General features: G+C 37.4%; 2 protein-coding genes across 3 annotated transcripts; one reads left to right on the top strand and one right to left on the bottom strand.

The window, feature by feature from the left end:
- Positions 1-654: 654 nt before the first annotated feature.
- LOC137938447 (uncharacterized) lies at positions 655-1,323 on the top strand. Its single transcript, XM_068783407.1, has one exon. It carries the CDS (start codon positions 655-657, stop codon positions 1,321-1,323), a length of 669 nt encoding a protein of 222 aa, XP_068639508.1.
- Positions 1,324-21,097: 19,774 nt separating this feature from the next.
- LOC137938952 (uncharacterized) lies at positions 21,098-24,992 on the bottom strand. Of its 2 annotated transcripts, none has more exons than XM_068784078.1 (4): positions 24,652-24,992; positions 23,038-23,166; positions 22,439-22,637; positions 21,098-21,395 (listed from the first exon to the last, which is right to left on the bottom strand). In XM_068784078.1, exons 1-3 carry the CDS (start codon positions 24,970-24,972, stop codon positions 22,455-22,457), a joined length of 633 nt encoding a protein of 210 aa, XP_068640179.1. In that variant the 5' UTR covers positions 24,973-24,992; the 3' UTR covers positions 21,098-21,395; positions 22,439-22,454. The 2 variants fall into 2 exon arrangements, with proteins under 2 accessions (XP_068640179.1, XP_068640178.1); XM_068784077.1 differs by lacking the exon at positions 21,098-21,395 and adding an exon at positions 21,848-22,111.
- Between the last annotated feature and the right edge of the window lie 1,047 nt (positions 24,993-26,039).

Raw genomic sequence — 26,039 nt, forward strand, 5'->3', positions numbered from 1 at the left:
CCTTCCCCTCTCCAGCAAGCTGGCTGGGAGAGAGTAGAAAGAAGGCACAAAAGGGGTTGTCGAGATGGCCCCTTCTTCTTAATCTTCTTGCTCGACTGGGGAATCTCCTTTGTCCAAATGAAAACAAAGGGGGGAAGGAGGTTGACACCCATTTGCTTAGTTGACAGTGGAGTAGAACCTTCATCAGATTGGAAAGAACCTTCCCAGTTTTGATGACCAGCTAGGTGGATTCCCTGTGTAGGCCTCATCTGATGGTAACGTTTGATGCTTATTCACCGTCTCCAGATATCTGTCTGCCTCTGCGTCTCAGTAACTACTGGGGAGAATATAACTTTTACCTCTTTAGAGGGAGGTCAGTGGAGATGACCGGCGTTGGCCCAGTAGTCTCGGCAAGACAAGCACCCAAACCCCCTCAGACACCCCCCAATGCCTCAGCGTATTCCTCACCTTCCCTTCATCTTCAACCTCTCTCGTCACCTCCATCTCTTCCCCCGGCACCCCATCGCCTTCCTCCACTGGTTACACGTCCTCTTCCATCTCATCCCCTGGCACCCCTTCGCCTTCCACCACTGCTCTTCACACCAGTGGGCACTTTTGACCGGTCCGAGTTCTGTTGATGGGAAACCAGGCAACGATGTTACTTGGACGCCTTCCATGGACGAGTGCTTCATCAATCTCTTGAAGAACCAGACCCAAGGAAGGAAGTTCTCGCCCCAGTCTGGATACGCTGCATTCACGGAAGGCGTATGGAAGGCTCTGGCGGATACGGTAAGTACAAAGTTCTCGGTCCCATGTAGCATCAATGATTTGAAAGATCGGTACCATACGTTGAAAACTCTTCACGATCGCATCAAGGCTATTCTCGATCGAAGTGGGCTTAGTCTAGATGAAGCCGGGATCATTGTGACCCATCATTTTTTAAACCTAATGCTCGCTCCGGAACACCTGGTTGATCCGCAGAAGCCTATTGTTACTGTTGATAACACAGAGCACCCGTCACAATCTGATCGAAGGGGTAAACCAGTAGATGATCCACTAAGCCAAACACGTCCGGCGAAGAGGCAGATCACTGGTGCCGACAGTGCAGAGGATGGTAACTACAGCTTACAGACTGAAGTTACAGGGGAAAAGAAACACAGGGATGAAGGCCTTGAATTGATCGGGAAATGGATAGCAGCTCTCAGGAAAATGTCAAAAATGGAGGAAGAGTTCTTTCATGGCTGCGATATACTGGAGAATGAGAACAGAGCGAAGATCTTTCTTGCTTTGAATGCGTCGGAGCGGTGGAAGTGGTTGCAGAGGAAGCTCCTATCTAGAATGTGATACTGGTAAGCGCCTGAAATATGAGCAGGGAAGACGTTACCGCTTCACAAAAGGAAACTGCAAGGTGTATATATTGAGTTGAAATTTGCTGAAATTGAGAAAATGTAGAGAAGCTGTGATTATTTTCTTGATCGAGGAAGATCTGAGATGGAAAAGGAGAAAAAGGTGGAGAAGAAGGATAGAGATAAAGATAACTAGTGATTGAATTAGAGACAAACTCAAATTGTAGAGTTGTAATCATCTACAGAGATGTCTTTGTTGTAACTCTATAAAGAGTGTACACCTGATAAAAGATAATTACAGCAATATTATTCTTCATTCCTATATTCTACATTGTATCAGAGCTTTCGATCTATTAATTAGAACCAATCTGTCATCGCTAGAAATCTTTATCGAAAGCAGCATATGTCGCCACAGGTCACTGCCGCATCATGGTACTTTTTCTCTTCCTCTTCTTCATGCAATCTCGCCGAAGATATTCTCAAAAAAAAAAAAAAAATCCCAAGCCTTCAAAGTAGAGCACGCCCTATCGACCGACGCAGCTCCAGCCCCCCCCCCCCCCCCCCCCCCCCCTTCCTTCGCTCTGCTGTCCATTTCCATCGACTTGCACCTCCATCATCATCGTCAATGTTGCCCTACCACCTGTCGCATGCAACTTCCCACTCAGTCTCATCGGCGCCACCACCGTCGTTCTGTCTCGTCGCAGCCATCATCGTCCACTCTACTAGAAACCACCCTCGTCGGCGCCGCAATACAGAACCCCTCGTGCTTCATTTGCTCTCCTCTCACCGCTGTCATCACCGTCATTCTCCCCTCCGCCACACCGTCGACAGCCCCCAACCAGCCGGTGCCGCCACATAGTGCCTCCCCCCCCCCCCCCCCCCCCCCCCCCCCCCCGCTCCTGTCTCACCAATACCTAACTTGAGGGAGAAAATTATTTTCCCCCCTCAACACCCCGTCCCGCACAACTTGCGAACTTGCACGTGCAAAAAAAAAAAATATGCAGAACTTTTTCTTCCCACTAGACAATGCAATTATGTCTACCCCAGCCATTACCAGTGTCGTTGCTCTTCTAGCTCTCTTCACCGGACGATGGGATTCTGTCTACCCCAGTCGTTCATCTTCCATCGGACGATGCGATTCCGTCCACTCCAGCCGTTGCCCTTCCACCGGATGATGTGATACCGTCCGCCCTAGCCGCCTCCAGTGTCACCGCTCTTCCTCCAAACAATGCGATTTTGTTCGCCCCAACCGCTGATCTTCCACCGGACGATGAGATTTCATATGCCCCAACTGCTGCCCTTCCACCGGAAGATGTGATTCTGTCCGCCCCAGCAGCTGATCTTCCACCAGACGATGCGATTTCGTCTGCTCCAACCGTTGCCCTTCCATCGGATGATGCGATTCCGTTCGTCCAAACCACCTCCAGTGCCGCTGCTCTTCTCAGCCGCTACCAGTGCCGCTGCTCTTCTCAGCCGCTACTAGTGGCGCTGTTCTCTCCACTTCCGATAACACACTTCCTCTTTTTGAATATCAACATTGGACCACCCTCTCTCAGCTCCATCTTGCAGAGGCAGGATAGAGATAAACATAAAGATAAAAATAATGATAAAAATAATGATAGAGATAAAGATAACTAGTGATTGAATTAGAGACAAAGTCAAATTATAGAGTTGTAATCATCTACTGTCTCTATTGTAACTCTATAAATAGTGTACACCTGATCAATAATAATCATGACAATATTATTCTTCATTCCTATATTTTACAAAGAAATGGAGGAAGAAGATGAAAAAGAACAAAAAAAAAAAAAAACGTTTCTCACTTTTCCTTAAGTCTTCTTTCCCAATTCATGTTTTTCATTAGATTTTTCACTCTCTTACCATATGTTTCATATAAAAAAACTTATATACCATTAGAAAGATGTTTGAGTCTAGTTTTCAACTAAAAACAAATCCTTGAAATCATATTTTCCTATAAAAGAAAATTGACTTAAGTTTTGAAGGAGATTATTTTCCTTCATGGTCTCGGATTTCTTATGAGTTTATAGAGCTATTAATAATCTCATTCATGAATGATTTAACATGCCAAGATTCATCGGTTCTTTTGATAAGAGAATAAGTTGAAAGAAGAAGTCTTTTTAAGAACTTATAGAAGAGGTTTTTATAAGAGACCAAAACTCTTGTTTTGATTCAAAGCCACAAGTTGGGTCCTTCTTCTTGCATGAATTTCCACTTGAAATCAAGGTTGAAAGATTCTTTTACAAAAGAAGAAACAAGGAAAAAAGAATTAAAAATATGTTTTTTGAAAAAATCAAGGTGTCGCCAACATATTAAAGTTTCTCTTTTTTTAGAGATCGCAAACCACCTCAAGATCTCCTTGATTAGGCCTGATTTATTCAATCAATCATATCTTGCCTAAATAAAAAAGGATTGAATCTAGACTAGTTTTTATAAGTTGGCATCTACAATTATTTTTGGAAAGATCTTGGAAGATCATAGTCTATCAAAAAGAAAGAGGAAATTGAGTCCTTGATGATTTGTTCTTGATTAATTTTTTCCTCTTAATCTAAAAGGAAGATAAGAGGTCTGATTAAAGTATCTTTTTGCCAACACTCCTTGACTAGTGGACATTTTACTTGTTAAGTTGTGGAGCCTAATTAACACCTTACGTCTTATACGGATCGACCTTACACAGATCGATATATTGACTGCTGTTTAATTAAGGGTAGTTTAGAGATTTCACAATGGTAATTCAGTTGATCTAATTTTCTCTTTATATTTGGGGGCGCCATTATTAGAATTTTATCATTCGGAGAAGAATTATCAGTTGTGGCTAGGAGTTTAGAGAAAAACATGTGTGTGATATTTATCTTGTAAACTATTTCATCGTCATAGTGGATTATTGCAATTGTGGAAGACATGACGTAGTCCCACCTTGAGGCAAACCTCTATAAATCTTGTGTTCTTCGTGCTAGCTTTTTTCTTCTTCTGCGATTATTATTACTCTCACTAGTTTGGAATTAGGGTGTCTAATTCCTAACAAGTGGTATTAAAGTTTTGGTTTATGATTGAGAGCAATAGCTAGCGAAGAAGGATCGACACTTGGAATCAACAAGTTTGATGGCATGGATTTTGTATTCTGGAGGATGCAGATAAAAAATTATATATACTTTAAAAGCTACACTCACCATTTCTAGATATGAAACTAGTAAATATGAAAGATGAGGAGTGGAATTTCCTTATTAGATAGGTATTGGGAGTGGTCCAATTGACACTGTTGAAGAACGTCATTCATAACGTGACATCGAAGAAAACCACAGCGGCAATGATGAAGATTCTGTTTGATATGTATGAGACGCCTTCCGTAAATAATAAGGTACATCTCATGAAAAAACTCTTCAATTTAAAGATGACAGAAAATATATCAATGGCAACGCATTTGAATGAGTTTAGCACGATTGTCAATCAATTGACCTCCGTTCAAATTAAATTTGATGTTGAGGTTCGTGCTTTAATTCTTTTGGCATCTCTACCAAATTGTTGGGAGCCCATGAGGGTTGCAGTCAGCAATTCTTTATGCAATGAGAATTTAATCTTTATTGATGTTCGGGGTATTATTCTTATTGAGAAAGTTCATAGAAAGGACTCCAAAGAATCATCGACATCTAATTCTGTCCTAAATGTCGATACTAGGGGCAGGAACTTCAAGAGCAATTCCATAAAGGCAACGGTAGAGGGAAGTCAAGGAATGGAAGAAGCAAGTCCAAATTTGGAAAGAATGTGAAATGCTAGAATTGTAGCAAGTCTGGACACATAAAGAAGAACTGTAGAGCACCAAAGAATGATGAAAAGAAAAATGATGTTGCAAATGCTGAGATTGAAGAAGTACAAGATGTTTTACTCTTGTCAGTTGATAGCCCTATTGACTCTTAGGTGTTAGATTCAGAAGCTTCTTTTCACACCACTTCACACCTTGAGATCATGGAGAATTGTGTTGTTGGAGATCACGAGAAGGTGTATCTTATTGATGGAGAACATTTGGATATTGTCGGTATTGGTGATGTTAGTTTGAGGATATCAAACATGCCAATGTCAAAAATTCACCAAGTGAGACATGTGCCAAAACTGATGCGTAATCTAATCTCAGTATGACAGCTTGATGATGAAGGTCATAATGTGATTTTTAATTGTGTTGCCTAGAAAGTCACTAAGAAAGCCATGGTTATTGCACAAGAAGTTAAAACTAGAACTCTTTACATCATTTCCAGTTACAAAGACACGGTTGTAGTTGTTGATGCTATTACTGATTCTGATTTGTGGCATTATAGGCTTGGTCACATGAGTGAGAAGGGAATGAAAGTGTTTCAATCCAAAGGGAAACTAGTAGGGTTGAAAACTGTAAACAACAGTTTGTGTGAAGGCTGTATTTTTGGCAAGCAAAAAAGAGTTAGCTTTTATATGGCTAGAAAGGAGCAAAAGACACCAAAATTGGAGTTGGTTCACACTAATGTGTGGAGGCCTTCAACTGTTACCTCCCTTGGTGGTTCAAATTACTATTTCACATTTATTGATGATGTAAGCAAAAAGGTATGGGTTTATTTCCTAAAACCACAATTTGATGTCTTTGATACCTTCAAGAGATGGAGAGCAATGGTTGAAAATGAGACAGGTTTGAAGGTGAAGTTCTTGCAGTCAAATAATTGGGGAGAATATATAGATGATAATTTCAAGTGGTATTGAGCTAACAATGGAATCAAGATGAAGAAGACCATTCCTGGAAACCTCAATAGAATGGTGTGGCTGAAAGGATGAACGGGACTTTGAATGAGCATGCTAGGAGCATGAGATTACATGCGAGATTGCCAAAGATGTTCTGGTCTGAGGCTATTAGCACCGCTGTGTATTTGATCACAGAGGTCCTTCAACACCACTGGATTGCAAAATGCCAGAAGAGGTTTGAAGCGGCAAAGAGGTAAACCTTTCCTTCTTAAAAGTTTTTTGGTTGTGTTTCTTATATTCACACTAATTTTTTTGTTAGAAGTAAACTTGATACTAAATCTAAGATATGTTTCTTTATTGGCTATCGTGGCACCGAGTTTGGTTGTTGCTTCTGGAATGACGAAAGTCTAAGGTTATCAGGAGCAAGGACATGATCTTCAATGAAGGTGCCTTATATAAAGGCAGGCTGAGAATAGAGTCTGAGAGCATAAGTGATGAAGCCAAGAAGTTTGAAGTGATTCACTTGAGAGATCTTCCATTTATTAAGATGGAGAATATTGCTTAAGAAGACCAGGAAAACACACTGTTATGGTCCTGGGTTAAGTACCTATGTCTTCCGCTCCTAACAGGCCGGTCTGTTGGGTAGTATTGGCTAGGTGCTTAACATTTGGTATCAGAGCAGGCGCTACGTCCTGACTTCGAGTCCCAGCGGCCGCGTGCGTAGGTGGACCGCAAGCCCCTGGCGTGACCCCTGACCCGGTCGCGTTGCTGTGTTAATGCCGCCGTGCTCGTCGGCTCGGGCGGGCGGGGTGTGATGTTATGGTCCTGGGTTAAGTACCTATGTCTTCCGCTCCTAACAGGCCGGTCTTTTGGGTAGTATTGGCTAGGTGCTTAACACACACACCCAAAAGTAAATCAGAACATTCCTGTGACTGAACTCAGAAGATCTGTCAGAACTAGCAGACCACTACAGAGGTACTCCCATGCACTAAATTATATTTCGTTGACTGATAAAGGTGAACCAGAGAGTTATGAGGAAGTCGTGCAAGTTGATGAATCAATCAAATAGGAGTTGGCCAAGAGGGATGAGATGGATTCACTATTATCCAATCAGATATGGCCATTGACCAAGTTACCAAAGAGGAAGAAGGCCTTGCAGAATAAATGGGTTTACCAAATCAAAGACGAACATAATGGCAGCAAGTGGTACAAAGCAAGACTGGTTGTAAAGGGCTTTCAATAAAAAAGAATGCATTGACTCGTTGAGATTTTTTCTCCAATAGTGAAACTGACTACTATTAGAATAATATTTGAACTAGTGGCAAATGAAGACTTGCACTTAGAGCATTTGGATGTAAAGATAGGCTTTCTTCATGGTGATTTGGAGGAAGAAATTTATATGATGCAGCCACAGGGTTTCAAAGCACAGGGAAAGGAGAAAATGGTGTGCAAACTTCAAAAAAGCTCGTATGGTCTTCAACAGGCTCCAAGACAATGGTATAAGAAGTTTGACACTTTTATGAGTAGTAATTGTTTTTTGAGGTGTCAGGTGGATCATTATTTTTATGTGAAGAAATTTGATGACTCTTACATCCTTCTACTATATATGTTGATGACATGTTGGTAGCAGGTGCTTGCAAAGAGGAAATAGATAAGTTGAAAAGGGAGTTGTCCAAGAAGTTTGCAATGAAGGATTTGAGTGTTGTAAAATAAATCCTTGGGATGAGGATTACTTGGGATACTGATGTCTTGAAACTATTACAAGAAGAATACGTGAAGAAGGTGTTAAGCAGATTTAACATGAATGATGCAAAGCCACTGAGTACTCCTTTGTCTAGTCACTTTAGGCTATCTAAGGAGCAATCACCTTCTACGGAGTAGGAGTGTGCCAACATGGCTATTGTGCCTTATGCTTCTGCTATTGGCAGTCTCATGTATGCCATGGTGGGCACTAGACCAGACTAGCTCATGCAATGAGAGTTATGAGTAGATATATGAGTAATCATGGTAAACAATATTGGGAAGTAATGAAGTGGATTCTTAGGTATTTGAGAGGCACTGCAAACTCAACCTTATGTTTTAGAAAGTTAGACATAGGATTACAGGGTTATATAGATGCTGACATGGTTGGAGACATTGATGGCAGGAAGAGTACCACTGGATATTTATACACATTGGGTGGCATAGCAGTTAACTGGGTCTCTAAGTTGCAAAAGATAGTTGTTCTTTCCACTATTGAGGTAGAAAATGTTGACATGATCGAAGCCTGCAAAGAGATGGTATGGTTGTAGTCTTTCTTGGAACATTAGGTCTCAAGCATGGGAAGAATGTGTTGTATTGTGACAGTCAGAGTGCTATTCATTTAGCAAAGAACCTTGTGTATCATGCCAGGATAAAGCACATACAGGTGCATTATCACTTCACTAGATCGGTTCTTGAGGATGGAATATTAGCACTTGAGAAGATTCAAGGGAGTCGGAATTAGGTCTCAATCATGGGATGAAGCCAAAACTTGAGAAGGTCCATGATATATTGATTGTTGTTTCATTAAGGGCAGTTTGGGGATTTCACTCTTGTATTGTGGTTGCCCTAGTTTTCTCTTTATATTTGGGACGCTGCTATTAGGGTTTTACTATAGGAGAAGGATATTGAGTTGCAGCCCAAGAGAGGTTATAGAAAAACACCTGTAAGTGTATGCGGTTTCTCTTGTAAACTATTTCATCTTCATAGTAGATTACAGTAATGGCGAAAGATAGGACATAGTCTCACCTTGAGGTGAACCTGTATAAATCTTGTTGTATTTTCATGTTTTCTCTTTTCTTCTTCTATTATTATTATTGTTGCTCTTGTTGATTTGGAATTAGGGCGTCTAATTCCAAACACCTATCTTCTAACATACTTGGACATGTGGTCCTTCCTTAGTCTTTTGGGTTTGGGTCCATCTTCCAACATAACTATTTTATTATGTAACCTCACTAATGTCATCTAATTGATTATATGTCCAAATTTAGTGGTTTGTGACCAGCTCGAATTAAACAATGATATCTATTGTCTTGGTATTGGTCCCTTATCAAACAACAGCTACTCAAGTTGTATTCTTAATGACATGCATATCCACACCGATCAACTTGAGGCATATTGTAGGACCCAAAATAGTAGTATCATTATAAAAGAATCCTACAAGGACAATTATTTTGACTATTGTGGGGTTGTAACTGATATAATCGAACTATAGTCCCTAGAAAATAATTTAGTTTATGTGCTCAAGTGCAAGTGGTTTGTTGTACGCAATAGTAGACAAGGTATTAAACATGTAATTCAATTACCAATATTAACACATCACAAACATAGTGCAATAATGAGCCTTTCACATTGGCTTTTTAAGTCAAACAGATTTGTTTCGTGGATGATCCAAAACATATTGGTTCTTGTCGTGTAGCCTAGAAATCTGTATAAGAAAAGTGTATGGTGTATTAAAGAAACCGTTAATCACATCTAATGAAGCAAAAGTTTTCCAACAAGAGGTATTAAGTGATAATCTTCATGTTGTTGAGGTAGACAACGAAGTTGGGCACTTGGCAAGGTTAGACGTTCCACCTGATTGTTCAAGTGTGCCAATTCACATGGTAGAGAATGAAGACAATGAAGACAAGGAAGAAGACGAGTATGAGGAAGAAGAACAAGAAAAAGGAGAAGATGAACGAAGGAAATGACAATAGTGCAATCTTTAAATTAAAGTCTTCCATGTCATTTAGCATTGTTGATATTATATAAAATAATTTGCATATCATCTCATATGATGCCTCCTCATCTCATCCACTTAGGCTACTACTCCCCCATCTTGCACCATCCAAGGATAGTGTGATAGCTTTGGAGATGCATGAAGTTAATCCACTTGAGGACTATCAAGTCTGTGAGACCCAACATACATAAGACAACTTGAAAGTTGTTTTATATTTATCACATTTTTTGTAGTTTATTTATTTTGCATATAACTTTCGGTACAATATAGATGCCTCCACATCTTCTCCATCCATGACACATCCATTCACATCATATCCATCCACGTCCACATTAGTTCCATCCTCCCTTCTTTCATTATTGGTTAGATCACATTCATAGCAACCACATGGATGTGAGGGTTGAGAAGTTCAAGCCTACACTGATGATCAGTTATTGGCTGGATACCTATTTATCAAGGTAAATATCCTAAATTCCTCAATTAATTTTTTTAACACACTTGATATAAGAAAATGAGGGGTCATTTGATAGCACTTTCCCTAAAGGATTGTCGGTGGTTGTGTCTCAATATATTTGAGGAAGCTAGGTTCCAAGTAATTGGATTTGTAAAAAATTTCTTAGAAGTTTTAATGGTTTTTTTTATTTTTATAATGTTTAATTCTATTGCAGAGACATTCCCATGTGAATGAGGAAAATGTTAGAAAAAAAATGTTTGACATATCATGAGATCAAAGTCTTTTAACGCATCCTAAAGGAGATTGACGTTTTTAAAAATTTTATAATTAATCTAATTAATCTAATAAATTTATGCCTGTCTTTTCAAATTTATAGAGTGAAAACTACTTTGAGATCGAGCAATTTAGGATCACCCATCAAGCACAGTATAGGTGGACTAAAGGGTCCAAAGTGCAGTATATAACTACAAAAATTTAAAAATTTTGTATCTTTTACATACTTTATTCAATTCAAAATGCATTATTATAAATTTGTCTTGTTATTGACAACAAGAAGACATGCAACGGATAGTGCTAGAAGCACAGGAGGTTGGTCAACCACCTATACCCAAGATACCTCAACCATCTTCTTCTTGCATGCATCTCGAGGACGAGTGGTGTTAGACTTGGGCAACTTTGAGTTAGAATGAAGAGGAGTTGAAGCAAACTCTAGAGAAGTTGAAGGATGTACATCGTGAGAATCAAGAGTCTCACCGTGTAACTAAAGAGTGATTGAACTCTTTTTGGATACTCCCCAGACCCGCCCTCAAATTTTGAAACTTTTTATACAGTTTTTGCATTAGTTTTTAGTTGTATTTTTTGTAATTTTTACAATTTTAATGTATTATAATAAATTTGATTATAATAATTTTTTGTATTTTTTCATATTATTATTATTTTTCATCTAAATACAGCAAAACATGGAAACATTATTAAAATTATTAAAATTAAAAGAATTAATTAATACCTTCTACCATCCAAATTCTAAATTGTTGGAAGAAGAATTAAACATGGCAACAAATAGGGAAATTCGTTGGCATAATTCGAACCCTATACAAGCAAGATTAGCAATTCGTTGGCATAGTTCAAAATCTATGCTAGTGAAGTTCCTATTTTACAGACATAATTCACAATCTATGCCAATGAATATCCCCATTTCATTGGCAAAGCTCAAACTCTATGCCGGCGAACAAGAACTACTCTAGCATAGTTCAAATTCTATGCTAGTGCTTTTACAAATTCGACATCTTAGTATTCAAACTATCTAGAAAATTTTCTTATTTCGCTAGAAAAAAGTCTATAGCATAAACAAGACATAGAACTGTCCCAATGAATTTTTCGCTGGCATAAGTTTTGCCAATGAAATTTGAACTTTCGCCTACGAAAAAAATTGTTGGCAAAAGTTGTATTCATTGTAGTGACATTATAATATAAATATTGTAACTCCACATCCTATATAGAGCTCTCTCACAAAGAACCCTTTGTCATTAACTTAGATGAAAGACATTGCCTCTCCACTTCTTCTAAAGAAACTCAATTTGACTTCTCTTCCAAAAAAAGACTCTTTTATGCAATGTATATGAGCATTTGGCACTACCACTTCAGGTCATCATTTGGACTTAACTTGCAAGTTCAAGTCAAGTTAGCTTAATGTGAGTGTCCTAGTATAAACAAGGTGGTGGTGAGGAAGGGGATGCTCTAATTCTTTTTTTCTCTCTCTTGTTAAGAAGGAGGTAAGGGTACATAGTAATCGGGAAGGGGATGCACTAAACCTACCTCTTGTTCATAAGGGCAATGAGAGGTGAGGCAAGTGAAGGGACCTTCCTTCTATCCTTTTTTAAATTAGTGATGTCCACCAATAAAGTAGAAGGAAAGGAAGGGGAAAGTTTGGGAAAATTGTCAAAATAATATAACCCTAAGTCTAAATTGCCCAAAGTATTAAAAAAACTTTATTTCCATTTATTATCCAAAAATAGTTTGAATGTTTGGAAAACTGAGTTCCATGTAGGAGTCCTCTAAATGCTACCTTGTTTACTAATAACAATTGGAGTTAATATTTGTTGAATTTATTTGATTCTTACTACACATGTAAAAAAAAAAAGATGTAGCATCAGGATGATTGGGTTACAGATTTGATCTAAGAAAGGGACATTTTGTTACCTATTCCAGCTGTTTAGAATCTATTATATCACTCATTTAATATATTTCAAAATGGGTGATGTGGTTTTCAGTTTTAATTCATTTACCTCATTATTCATAAACAACTTGGTAAAGTAGTAAATAAATGGGAAAATAAAAAAATTTAAAAATATAATATAAAAATCATAAAAATGTGAATAGTATTATTAAACTATATAATTATTTTTTGCCTAATCATTCCTTAAATTAAGTCATCCATTATCCTTTATATAAAGAGAGATTTTGTTTCTTGCACTTACATATGGTGGAGTTTAAAATTATAAAGTTATATTTCTCTTATTTGGGTAATCATATACAAAACACTTCTCTTATTTGCATTTTATTACGTCTCCACCAAGTGCGTTTAACTAGATCACCAGAAACCCAGTATCCTTCTCCAGCTTCTCCATCGCTTCCGTCACCAAGCTCACATCCACGTCCACGCTCTTCCCTCCTTCCCTCCCTATATACAAATAAACCATCCCATCGAACTTGTTGTTGCATCCACCCTCAGAGGATTTAAATTTTTGAAATTGAAGAAAAATATCAAAGAAATCAAATTTAAATTTCATAGGATCAAGCCAAGTGAATCGGGAATAATCATCAATAAAAATTACATAATAGAGAAAACCCGAATTTGATTTGACAAGGGAAGGACCCCAAAGATCGCAATGAATAAGATCTAACACATGAGACGACCTGTGTTCATTTCGAGAATAAGGCAAATGATGATTTTTAGCAAGTTGGCAAGTCCTACATAGTGAGGGAGAAGACAATAAAGACGTAAGACAAAGATGTCCTTTTTTATTTAAAAATGAAATAACATAGTGATTCACATGACCAGGACGAGCATGCTATAAATCATATGAAGCACATAGAGATTTATTTATAAGGACAGAAAGAAAAGCAGAGTTGTCGCGCTCCAACACATAAAACCCTCCATATCTTTTACCGGTTGCCACCACTCTTCTTGTTTGATGATTTTAGATAGTGAAAAAAGTATTAGTAAATGAAATGGAGAGAGGGAAATCATACGTTAATTTACTAATTGAAAGAAATTTTTTAGTGAGATGAGGGACAACCAAGACATCTAATAAGTGAATATTTGGAACAGGAGAAAAAGTACCAGTGTGGGTAATAAGTAGATATGCACCATTTCCTACGATCACAGAGTCCCTACCCATGTAATTTTTGGACTGATCCAAAGTAGATGGATCAGTGGTCATATGGGTCGAAGCCCTTGTGTCCAAAAACCAGTCAACAACCTCGAATCCAGAGAGAGAACAAGATGTTCTGAAGGCTTCGACAAGATTAGCCGAGGAATCAGTCCGAGCATACCGCTGATTGCAGCGGTCAACATAATGGCCCTCCATGCGACAAATTTGGCGGTAGGGTGGACGACGACCCTGACCAGAGTGGGTGCGCCCTCGGTTGGAAGAGTTGTGGCCGTGGGAATGAGAACGACTCGCTGATTACCACGGGAAGTAGAGGAAGTTCCATGGGTATTGGTATGTCTGCGATTAGTGGTTGTGAACGCCGCAGTGGTGGCACAAGGCTCAAGGGAGTGCTGGAACAACTCAAAACTTTCTGCTTTAGAAACTAAATCTACAAAACAAGGGAGAGTGGTGAGAACCATCTGAGCGGTAGAAAAACTGGAAAAATCGGCGCCAAGACCACGAAGGAACCAATGCACTTTGTCAATGTCCTCGATAGGTCTACCAATGGCATGAAGCTGGTCACAAAGGGCTTTAAAGGTACGAGCGTACTCAGCAACTGGTTTGGTGCCGCGTTTCATTAGTTGCAAATCATCCTTGAGTCGCAATTTACGGGCTTTCAAATGATGGCTGAAGGTATTCTCCAACACAACCCTGACATCGCGGGCAGTGAAGAGGCCAACAACAGCAGCCATGGCTTCCTCGGTGAGAGAGAAGACAAGTAAACTAAGAAGTCGTTGATCGGCTGATTTCCATGCCAGAAATTTGGGGTTGAGTGTGGTAGAGGTGGCTGGTTCAAAATGAGGTGGCGGGACAAGAGTACCATCGACGTAGGCTAACAGTTCTTGACTCTTAAGGAGAGGAAGAAATTGGCTTTTCCAGAGAAGATAATTAGAGGAAGAAAGCTTGATGGTGATCATGTGGATTAAAGTGTTAAAACAAGAAGATGAGAAGAAGATTCAGAAGCCACAGGAAACGCAGAGCAATTTTTTTTTTACTTTTGACTTTTCTCTGTTTGCTCGATGGAGCAGATGACTCACCAGGAGGTGCAATGGAAGTCTTTTGTAAAGACTAAAGCGAGAAGACGGTAGGATAGCGCCGAAGGCCGAGAAGAAGCCAGTGGAGAAGAAACCCACAAACGGTGAACGATGTAATGAACAACGATCGACAGCAGACTGCAATGGCAAATGGTGCTGATTCTTGAAGGCGACGGCAAACGAAGGACTAACGACGGCAAACGGCGATAGTAAATGGTGAACAGCGATCGACAGCAAACAACGATGTCATCAAGCAGCGAACGATGTAACGATCAGCAGCACTACAGCAAAGAAAAAAATTGAGCAACAAAGCTCGGTGAACGGCAAGAGATAACTTCGGCAAGATTTCCGAGAGCAAAAAGAATCTAAAATTGCTCAAGGGCAGCAGAGACAGGGTAAAACGCATGCTCTGATACCATTAGAGGATTTGATAAAAACCACCACACGGTGACTATACTCTGGATGAGGTTGCCGAAGTAGGTTTCGGGCATGGGCGGGGAGACCCGTTTTCGATAGTCGATGATGACGGTAAAGACAGTGAATTCATCAGGCTTGAGGCCACAAGCGCGGGTAATGGCCCGCCATATGTGGGCACTGAGACACTAGAAGGAGGAGAACTGTGGGGTTCCCTCCGGCCGATTAATGTTCACCGCTGACTTGATGGAGTCAACCGCCACGTCGGAGAATCAAAATATACGTTCTGGCAGCGGCGGCTCCAGTGAAACCGAGTCATCGCCTATAATGAGGGCGTCCGGGACATCCAGCATCACGCGCGTGTCACGTGCTAGCGTACAATCATGGAAGGGCAGAAGAGAGATTTTGTCGGCCCCATGGCAGATCACCGCCCATGCGGTCAAGAAGTGCCACATGCCCTTTCCGTCTACAATCACGTGGTTGAATGCGCAAGCAAGGGCTAAACCGTCTTTGAGCTTCGTGAACTACTCAACAGCCAAATTAACAAACATCAATCGAAATATTTTCTTATTTTTTAATTTGATTTTAATTTAGACTCAAGAGTGATTAATTAAAAATAAATCACATCTTTTTAATAGGAGATTTGTATATTTTTATTTTCTACGAACATTCCATGGTTACCCATAAATGAAATTTTTTTGTTGTCTATCATTTTCCATTTTCTTGAGAGAATTATTTGTAATGTAATCTATAATTTTTTTTCTTGTTCCTTAAGCACAAAAATTTTCTCTTTCCAATTAGGCAATATAAGCCAAGGAATGTAAGAAATGATTTGCATTTTTCAAGAGTGCTTATCAATTGTGAAAAAATAATTCAAAAATGGCAATAATAAAAATACAAATAATAGCATTATAAAAGAATATTATAATTTTTTGAAAGAAAATAAATATAATTACCCACAATAATTTTTTGTAACTAATATAATGATGTCTAATTTTGATCTATACTCTATAGTTTACATGACGTATGATGCAATGGGTCGGATTCTAGTAAGGTCGATTTAAACTAGTTCTTGAACAGATTGATTCAAACTTGATCAATTTATTTTATGGGTTTGGAAATGTTGACCCAAGCATGGACCTTCCAAATTCAGGGATAAAAATCTAGTTGGTATAATCACTATATTGGTTGCTTTTACATGCTCTTCGCTTCAACTCACTTCCTTAAAAATTGTGGGCAGATTGAAACCTCTCGTGACTAATAAGAGGATTTATATTAGTTTTGACTAAAGGAGAAATTGCCCAATATAAATAAGACCACAATATAACCTTTAAAAATTTTAAGAAAAAATAAGTAAAAGGTTTTTCCATTGCAGTAAAACATGATACAAGTATAAGGAAGTGCCTATAAGTACTAGGCAGAAAAATATTTTGAATGCATAAATGAATTTTTTAAATATTATTGAGCAGATTGAACAGTAATACCACACCTGATACCAATTCTGGTTTAAAGATTCCTTACTCTAGTTGAAGAAACAAAAATTCACATTGTTGGGTCCTCATTCTGTTGAGATGTCGGTCTTAAGACTCCCATTGAGATAGTTTTGATGATAACAAATACTTAAGTTATTAAGAATATGTATTAAAGTATATTGTGCAGCTCAAAAAGCCCCAAAATGAAATTTATTGTACTCGACACAAGAAGGAAACAAGTAGCTCACGTCAAAAAGCACACCATGTAAGCAGTCTAATAACACCGTTTGACCCAACAAGAAAAAGAAACAAATAGCCAGCCCAAAGAAGTAAGAACAGTAAAAGGAATCAAACCCCAAGGATGGAGTCGATCCCATGTTATAGGATAAAGAAAAGAGGAATCAACTACTTAAAATACGTAGAAGACAAGTAGTTGAACACTAGGAAAGTATTCCACTATATTTTGAAAAGTAGTCTACTACATGAGATACAAAGAAGAAAAACAGTCGACCACAAGGAAAGTAGTTGACTACATTTTGAAAAATAGTCTACTATATGAGATACAAGGAAGAAAAGTAGTCGATGGCATAAAGAAAAAATAAAGAAAGATATTCAACTACATGAAGAAATAGTAGATGAGAAGTAGTCGACCACTCTAAAGCAATCGACCACAATTACTAGCTGAATCTGGCAGAAAAAGAAAAGCAATTGACCACAATTACTAGCTAAAGTTGGCAAAAAAAAGAAAACCAGTCGGCCACATGAGTGAAGCTGACTACATTTGCTCATAGAAACATGCTATGTAAACCAAAAGGAGTCAACCACATGGAAATAAGTTGAGCATTCTCTACAAAAATTCAAATTTTCAAAATGTCACACCTAGATCTAGAAGTTGTATGTCTCAAAATATTGTAAGTAACCTACCAAATGTTCAATGCTAAAAATATGATTAATTAATTATTTTTCATAATTTTTGGACCTGATTTTTTCTTCTTTTATAAAAGTGCAAAAATTGTCTTATCTATTCATAATGGCTAGCTTATTGAACATTGGAAATCATGCTATTTAACCAACATTCACCCAAACGAAACTCTCTCCTTGCCACAATGAAAAACAAGACTCCCTGGCCTCACACTCATTTTGAGAAGTATTAGCCCCCTTCAAGTTTTTAAAGGCAGCCAAGTTTGAAGGTTTTCTTCATTAACTTAGGTATTTCGGTGTTTATCCTTTAAAATATTGATTTAATAATTAGATCTTTATTTTTTGAGCATGGATCAAGAGTTTTTATGATCAAACTTGATTCAGCATTGTGAGTATTTATGTGATTAACTACCACTCAAATCCGTGTTGTTGCCTTCTTCATTTTTCATATCATATCTCACATATTCATATGATGTTTTATTGGGGCATTTGAAGGGGTTCTTACAAAACATTGACTTTTGGGGATAAGATTAAAAATCCAAGTATTTATATGCTCATACTTTGAGATAGACTAATTATATTTGGTAGAGTATGCCCCTTGTTAGAACATAATGGCTACTTGCGATGCGACTAAACTCAATTAAGAAGATCAATTGAAAATTTGATTTTAAAGTTTGGCATGTTTTGATACCAATTGTTGGCCCAGATAGCATCTCAAGACGGGAGGTGAATTAATATTTTAAGTTAAAACTTTAACGCAAATTTTATTTTAAGTTGTTGATTACATTAGTAGGTACTTAGAATCGGTATACCTATTTGTTTGTTTTTTTATAGTAAAATCAGCCTATTAAGAGGCAATTTACATTGGATTATATTTTAAGCAAGTAATTCCTTATAATTTGGGTCAAGCCTTGAGTAGGCAAGATTGTTTACTCGCCAAAGAATTTGACAAAAGTTGTAATGGTTGAGGTATAGGGGGTTGGTAAATTGAATTTTCTATTGTGTGAACTGTAAGACCTTGTGTAGGCAAGTGAAGCTAAAAATACCTTTGTAGGTCTGGACTACTGTGCCTAGTGATTTGTTGAAAATCCTTGTGTGGGTCTTGATTTGTGTAGCCTAGTGATTTGCTAGAAAATTACTTTGTGGGTCTAAGTTAGTGTGCCTAGTTAGTTGTTATAATCTAAGTGAGGGTGTGTTATTCTTAATTGGTTATTTGGTCAATTGAGTGGTATAAGTCTCTATGAGAGCAACATTATTATTGGTCTTAGAGGTAACTTGTTGTAGATGTCGTAAGTCAATCGAAACTTAGTGAAGCCTGAAGGTACTAAAACATCTTGGAGTTGGACAAGCAATTCATAAAAAGATTGTGAACCACCTAAAAATCGTGTATACTTTGTTGACCTTAGGTTGACTCCCTTATTGATTTTGAAGATAACAAACGTTATTAGAGATGACAATTTACAAACTAAAGTATTTTAGATATTCTACCTTTAAGAGACAATGCATCTCAAGGTCTAAAACTTCAAAATGATCAAACTTATACAAGACCTCAAGAAACATAGAAGGACATCTCTTGAAGAAGTACCCATGAAAAAAATATGATGAGAAGACTAGATTTTAAGTGTCATTGACGTATGTCAAAACTCAGTCAAAATATAAGAGAGATATCCTAACTCCTTTCTTTAAAGTACAATTGTGTACATGGAAGTTTAGGATATACATTGCATCTACACATGTTTTGAAACATCATAAATATCTTTTCAAACATGTTAGAGCACTTAGATTTAGTCATTAAAAGTCAATTTAGTTGAATTGGCATTAGAATGATTGATCAATCTCTTCCAATGATCGATCATCCAAAAATGTACATGCCAAGACTATAAAGCATGATCGATCATCCTATTTGGATTGATCGGTCAATACTCTCCAACAAGCAGAATTTAAATGCAATGATCAATCTTCTTACTAGATTGATCGATCAAACAAAATTTTGCCAGTGAAGGATATAAAAGCATGATCAATCATAGGAAGTTCACTAATCGATCATACTTGTATAGCATAGCCAAAGAGAATTCAGATTTTTCGATTATCCCTTGGTATCTATCAACTTAACTTTTTTGGACCAACAATAACTTTTTTTCAAATTGGTAAAAAATTACTAGTTTGGCTTGGGAAAGTTATAAATACCCCACCAAACTTCACATAGAGAAGTTAGTGAGCATTTGTTGGAATATATGATGTAATTAGTGTCATTGATGTGATTATTTCATGTTTTTTGTCTCTTTTCTCTCTTACTAGGGTGAAGGGTATATTTGTCATGTTGGTACTTTTATTATTTATAAAAGAGGATTAAGGGGTGAGAAGAAGAAGAAGAGTTGTGGGGAGAAAGTTTTAGGTGAACAAGAGGAAGAGCGATAAATTTGGAGAATAGAAGAGGAAGAATAGGATAATGAACTTAGTCCAAACTTTTCCCCTTAAATTCTATTTATAAATGATAAAAATATCAATATTATATTTATACCCTTCACCCTATTAAGAGTGAAGAATATACAAAAAATATAAACTAATTACATCAATGACACTCTAATTATATCATATATTCCAAAAAGCAAAGCGAAAGATAAAAAACTCAAGAATGAAATGACGGCTCAATTGTCTTTCTATTTGTCAAGCAAGTATTAAGGGGGTAGACCGATCCCTGGAGTTTTTTTTTTTTTTTTTTTCCATTCAAATTTCAAGTAATCAACACAATTTAAAGATATTTATCAAATTAAAGTAAAAAGATAAAACTTTTTTAGGCTGTACGTTGACTAAGGCTCTCTTTTATAATTTATCCTCTTTATCTCTCTCTATCTTTTGCCGACTCCATTGTTATGCTTTTTTAAGTCTTTCAGCTTCATCTTCATCCATATCATTTTCAAATCCTAACTCTTTCTCTAATCTCTGGTGATGCCGAGACTTAATACCCCATGCAAATGACTTTGGCTTAGTAAGATGCTCTCTCCGGAAGTAGTCATAGAGAATATGAATTAGCCAGTAATACTGGATATTCTGATTTGGTTCATTATGATAAAAAAAAAAAAAAAAAAAAAGCCAAATGGTTAAGAGGTAGTGTCAGTCTTTTTCTATGACAGGTCCTGCCTGTGGTAGGAACTGGTTACGAAAATATATTTCTCGTGAGACTGCTGCTGAAGATTCAGATACCATCTATTCGACAGTCTTCTGTAGTTTCTTCCAGGTTTCCGTTCATGCCTTACAGTGTATTCCTTCAAGTGCTTCACCAAGTCTTGGTTGGGATTAATTAGGTTAGGGTATTAACTTCCTTAAGAGATGTTTGATTTTCTCACTGATTTTAGAGATGCACCCATGAAGATGATGTACGAGATTGTCAGAAAACCCTATTTGGACTTGTTTTATGAGCATCTTTGTTGAAGATCGACTAGCAACATTAAAGAATGTCTTCAAAGAGTCTGAATTAAATGGATCGAATTTGTATCTTGGTAAACTTTTCTTTCTTAATCTCTTTCCCTTTTGTATGGCTAAAGAATTTGTGACAGTTCCTTTTTCAATCCCAATGCTCTTCTTCTTTAAAACTGTGAGCCATATCGTTTGGGCAGGAAAGTGGGGATACCACACTCACAGGATTCACCTGCTAGAGCTTTCTGATTTCAGCAGTAAACTGAAGTAGTCTTCCACAATCGCTTTTTAGTTCTGTAAAGTTCATCAAGTACTGGAGTTAATTTTAAGTCACAATTCTTCCAATTTGGATGGATTTACATTTACAAGGTGATTCTTGTCCAAGAGCTCTCCATTTTTTTATGGATTGTGGTCACTTGTACTTTCATTTGGAGCTACCTTACTCTCAAAATCTTTCACTCTCCTGAAACAGAAATATCTAGGAGTTCAGCTGTTTGACTAGATAGAAAAGAAATGCCACTGCCACTAGCACAAGGAAGATACTCATTCCATTCAGTGATCCTATGTATCCATTACAAATAATTTTAAAAAAGTACCATACATTGCAATGTGATTTGTCCAATTATTTGTGTTTCTACATAGAGAAACACAAAGGATGTCTGAGAAAGCTGGAGAATATTCAGGGGTAGTGAAAACAATGAGCTTAAACTCTTTTGAGAATATTTAGTTCAAGTACTGAACCAAGGTACAGAAAGAATTATCATTCTGAGCATGCAGCTCAATCAAAAAACTTCCCACTCGCTCCAAGATTAAATAAAAGAGTATTCAAGCATAAAATTTTCCATCTTACATAATGAATGCCTGTCAGTTGCAAAATTAGAAGCATAAATTGGTAATATTGAATGCAAACTATAATTCTATGAAAGACATTTGAATGAGCATAAATTTAAGGAGCATATCCATGAGATTTACACCACACCTTCTTCATGCAAAGAGTAAACCTTCCAGAAAGTACTGCACTATTACATGCTGCAGTTCTACAGTCTCCAGGGAACAGAAAAATGCTAAACATACAACAGGAAATTAGAGATTGTCTACCTAATGTCAACTACAGAGTAAGACAAGGTGACTTCAGCTGGTAACTCACATACTCATATTTCTTTTCCCCCAATCTTCCAGCTGCATACCGACCAGACAGATTAGAAAACGTTAATAATTTCTATGCTTAATCTGCTTCAATTTTCAAAAGAGATTTACTCAACTAATCACTCCCAGATAATCCAATAATGACCTATTCGGGAACCATAAATAAACAATTGCAAATATGTGTGTACATAGAATCACGACATAGAATTAAAAGTGCAGGAAGCACTCTTAGCCGTATCCAAGACCACATCGAAATTACCAAATACATGTGAAAATGGAAACCTACACATTACATTCAACCACTTCCACAGTATCCAGAGTACCAAACTGTTAATGCTGAAGGATAAGGGAGAGCATTACCAGCATTACCAGAACTTCAGAGCTCATCATTTTGACGCTTTGGCTCTTCCACAGTTTCTACCTCATCATCAGCTTCACTTTTCTGTTTCTGTAGCATTTCAATAACCTCCTCCAGTGGAGGATCTCCAGGTCTACGGAATATATGGTCACCTATCTTGATTTCATAAGCTTCAGGTTGGCTCAAGATGAAGTTTTTGAACTAATGAAAGGAGAACACAACAAATGAGTACAACTAGGTTTTGAATTGATAACTAAAACAAGAAAATGAATGAGAACTTTGATGGCTTCAATTGCACTTTTATGCTTTCTATGAACATAAACTAAAGACTGCATGATTTCACTGGTCAACCATACCCAAAGATATATTTTGGTTCCTTTTCTTTCATTTTTGACTGTTTATAATTCAAAATCAGTTACAGATACAAGTAAAAAGAGAACAAGAAACCCATTCCAGAGAAGAAAATGAGAAAAAAATATGTAAAATCACTTTGTAAATTTATGAATCAAATTCCAGCTTCTATATGTCATTTAAAAGCCAGTTAAATAAAGTGACAATCTTTATAAAATTGTATGATACTACAAATGGAATGGAGTCAAACCTCTTCTATGTCCTGTCCGTTTTCCATGTTGAACATGATTGTATAGAGATCAATACCAGAAAAATGAGCCTCCATTGATGCAGTCCTAAGAACCTTTGCCCATCTTGAAGCTATCTCAGGTATGTCCTTCTGCTCATGTTGAAGGCATATTAAATAAATACACAAATACTAAAATTAAATAAAAAGATTGCACGCCACTGATAATAGATAAAACTATTCCACTATGTTAAGGCATAAAAAAAAAATATTCTGAATAAATGCGATACATTATGTGCAACATCGCTAGATAATAAAAATATCTAGAAGCACAAAGCATAAAATGATTTTAAAAAAAAAACATTTATCTCCAATTCAGGAGCTCAAACATCCTAAAAGACACAATTAAGCCCTGGCATATTTGTTCGGCCTTGTATTCTGGATCGGCATCGACAAAAAGGGACCTACAAATTCATATTTAAGGACTTTTGTGACTAGATAAAGAGCAATGCAATGCTTCGCAATACACATGAACAAAATTCTACAAATTCATTACAAAGCTAGAAATCATAAACAGGAAAGAAAAACAAAAAAATTACAGAATAGAGGCCACCTGACCCCTGAAATTTGAACTTAACAATGCAAGGTGTTGGAAGTTAAGATCGAAGTATAGTGGCATGATGCAATTAACCTTTTGATTTTTTGTTCCTTTTTCTCCCTTCTTAGGGTAAAGGGTAATGATGTTATTATGTTTCTCTAATTAATATAAATACATTGAGGGGGAGGATTAGGACGTCACTTAACCTAATCCTCCTTCCTTCCTTATCTCTCAATCTCAGTTTCTCTCTTCTTTTCTCCCTCACTCTTCTTCTCCCGTTCTTCTTCTCCCTCTCCACTTCATCTTTAGTTTCTCTCTCTCTCTCTCTCTTGCACTGGTTATCTACTACATTATCTACTAAATCCAACACAAGGGAAAAAGAAAAGCTTAAAATTCAGTTGAACTATAAATAGAAATGCAAACCAGGGGATTCAAAAGATCGATCAAAAGCAAAAAATAATGCACCATTGTCTGAAAACTCAATTAAGATAGAAGTCCAGAACGCATCACATGAACATGAACATGAACATGAAGAGAAGCCACAAAGCATACAATGAATTGAAAAATAGAAACACATTTTAGTCCCCAATCAGGTGCTAAAACGTCCTGAGAGAACTTGCATATTCAAAGTCGGCCGACTACTGTTTTCCAGATCAGGATCAATGGAAGGGGTTCTCGAAATTCATATTGAAGGACCGTTGCAATCAGTGACAGAGCAATGCACTGCTCAGCAATACACATGAAGAAAATTCTAGAAATCCATTACTAAGTTCTACAAACTGTAAACGGAACGAAAAAGTAAAATTAGAAAGTAGAGGCAACTTAAACCTCTGAAATTTGAACTAAAAAATGCAAGGCAAAAGAAAAGCTTAAGATTCGGTTAAACAATAAAGAATTGAGAAACAGGGGACTGAAAAGATCGAGTATTGCACCATTGCCTACAAACCCTTTAAACATAAAGCTTCGCAATCTATCATATTCACATCAAAAGACCAAAAAATTTTAAAAATAAAAAACTGGGTAACCGACAATCATATCACCTCTGTGCGCGGGACGCCCAAGCGAAGCTTGACAAAACCGAAGACAGGGCCGAATTGCCTTTTCAACATCTCATCCTGGAATTCAGAAGGATCCATACCTTTAAAGTCCGGCGGGGGATCGAACTCCGTAGAACCAGTTTTTTTCTTCCCCCATTCCTTCCACCCTTCGTCCTCCTCCTCGTCGACAACATCGTCGAGGTCGTCGGAGATGTGGACCCGTCTCTTTGCTTCCACAGATTGAAAGATCTCGAGAATTTGGACCATGATTGTGAAAACGAGGAGGAAAAGAATCAGAGAGGAGAAGGCATTGTGCTTCCTCATGTGTGTTGGTTATGTGAGCTTGACAGCCGCGGAGCTCAACGGCTTACCATGGATGCGCCAATAAATATATAAGGCCGCAGCGAGTGAAAGGAGATACGGGCTGGAATCTGGGCTGCGGGTAGATGGCCCAAGAACAGGCAGATGGGTTTGAGACCACATTGCTCTCAAATTAAGGTTGTTGTTTTTGTGGCAAAAAAACTTGGAGCAATGAAAATTTAAAAATTTCAAATTTTGGAGAGAAACCCGATCCGTTCCAGTTTTTTTCAGGCTCAGATTTCAGGTTTATAGTTTGGGAAACCCGAACGTCTAAAAATGTCCTTAAAAAGCCCTAATGCCTCTCCAATCTCTCTTCTCTCTTCCTCCTGGAAAATCGAAACTGATCCATCTTGTTGTCATTCCAATTTCGCCATTGTTGTAATCTCATCATCATTCCAACCTATTAAAATGTACGTGATAAGAACTTTTAGATTTCTTTGAGTCCTTTATATGTAAAAGTTAGAACTTCAGTCCTATGTAGAAGGTATCTTTGGTTGTCTCTTTATTTTATGGTCAAAATTTTGCTATCAATCTTTTTTTCGTTACTGAGATTTGTTGAAATTAATATGAAGTGACAAAGTAGTGATTTATGTTTTGTACTTTTTGGTATCTTTTAGGAAGACAGATTGAAGTACTTGTAGCAAAGACTGAAAGTCCTTTGTGATAGCTCTCATGTTGATCACCAAGTAAAATAACCATTCTTGAATTGACTTGTGTTTCATTCCCCTTTTATAATAAATGAAAAACAATTAACTCGGAGATTTGTTATAGACATGGTGGCTTTTAAATAATTTTTGCAACAAAAGTTTTGATTTTATCTACATTATGCTGGAAGGATTTCTTGTTGCTTGTATTGTTTGGCTAAGTTCGCTAGTAGACTTGTTTGGAATCATATAATTTAAAGATTATGTTTGGAGGGGAATAGCATACACCCACTGAATCCAAGGTTTTATGCACGAACATGTCAAACATTGAAATGTATGAAACTTAATCATTTGATATGGTTTTCTTTTAGAGAAGAGAAAGATTAG

This window comes from Aristolochia californica, unplaced genomic scaffold, assembly GCF_029961685.1.
Source record: "Aristolochia californica isolate CCGP_79_NKW_82.1479 unplaced genomic scaffold, dmAriCali1.0.hap1 SCAF_8, whole genome shotgun sequence".
Classification (NCBI taxonomy): domain Eukaryota; kingdom Viridiplantae; phylum Streptophyta; class Magnoliopsida; order Piperales; family Aristolochiaceae; genus Aristolochia; species Aristolochia californica.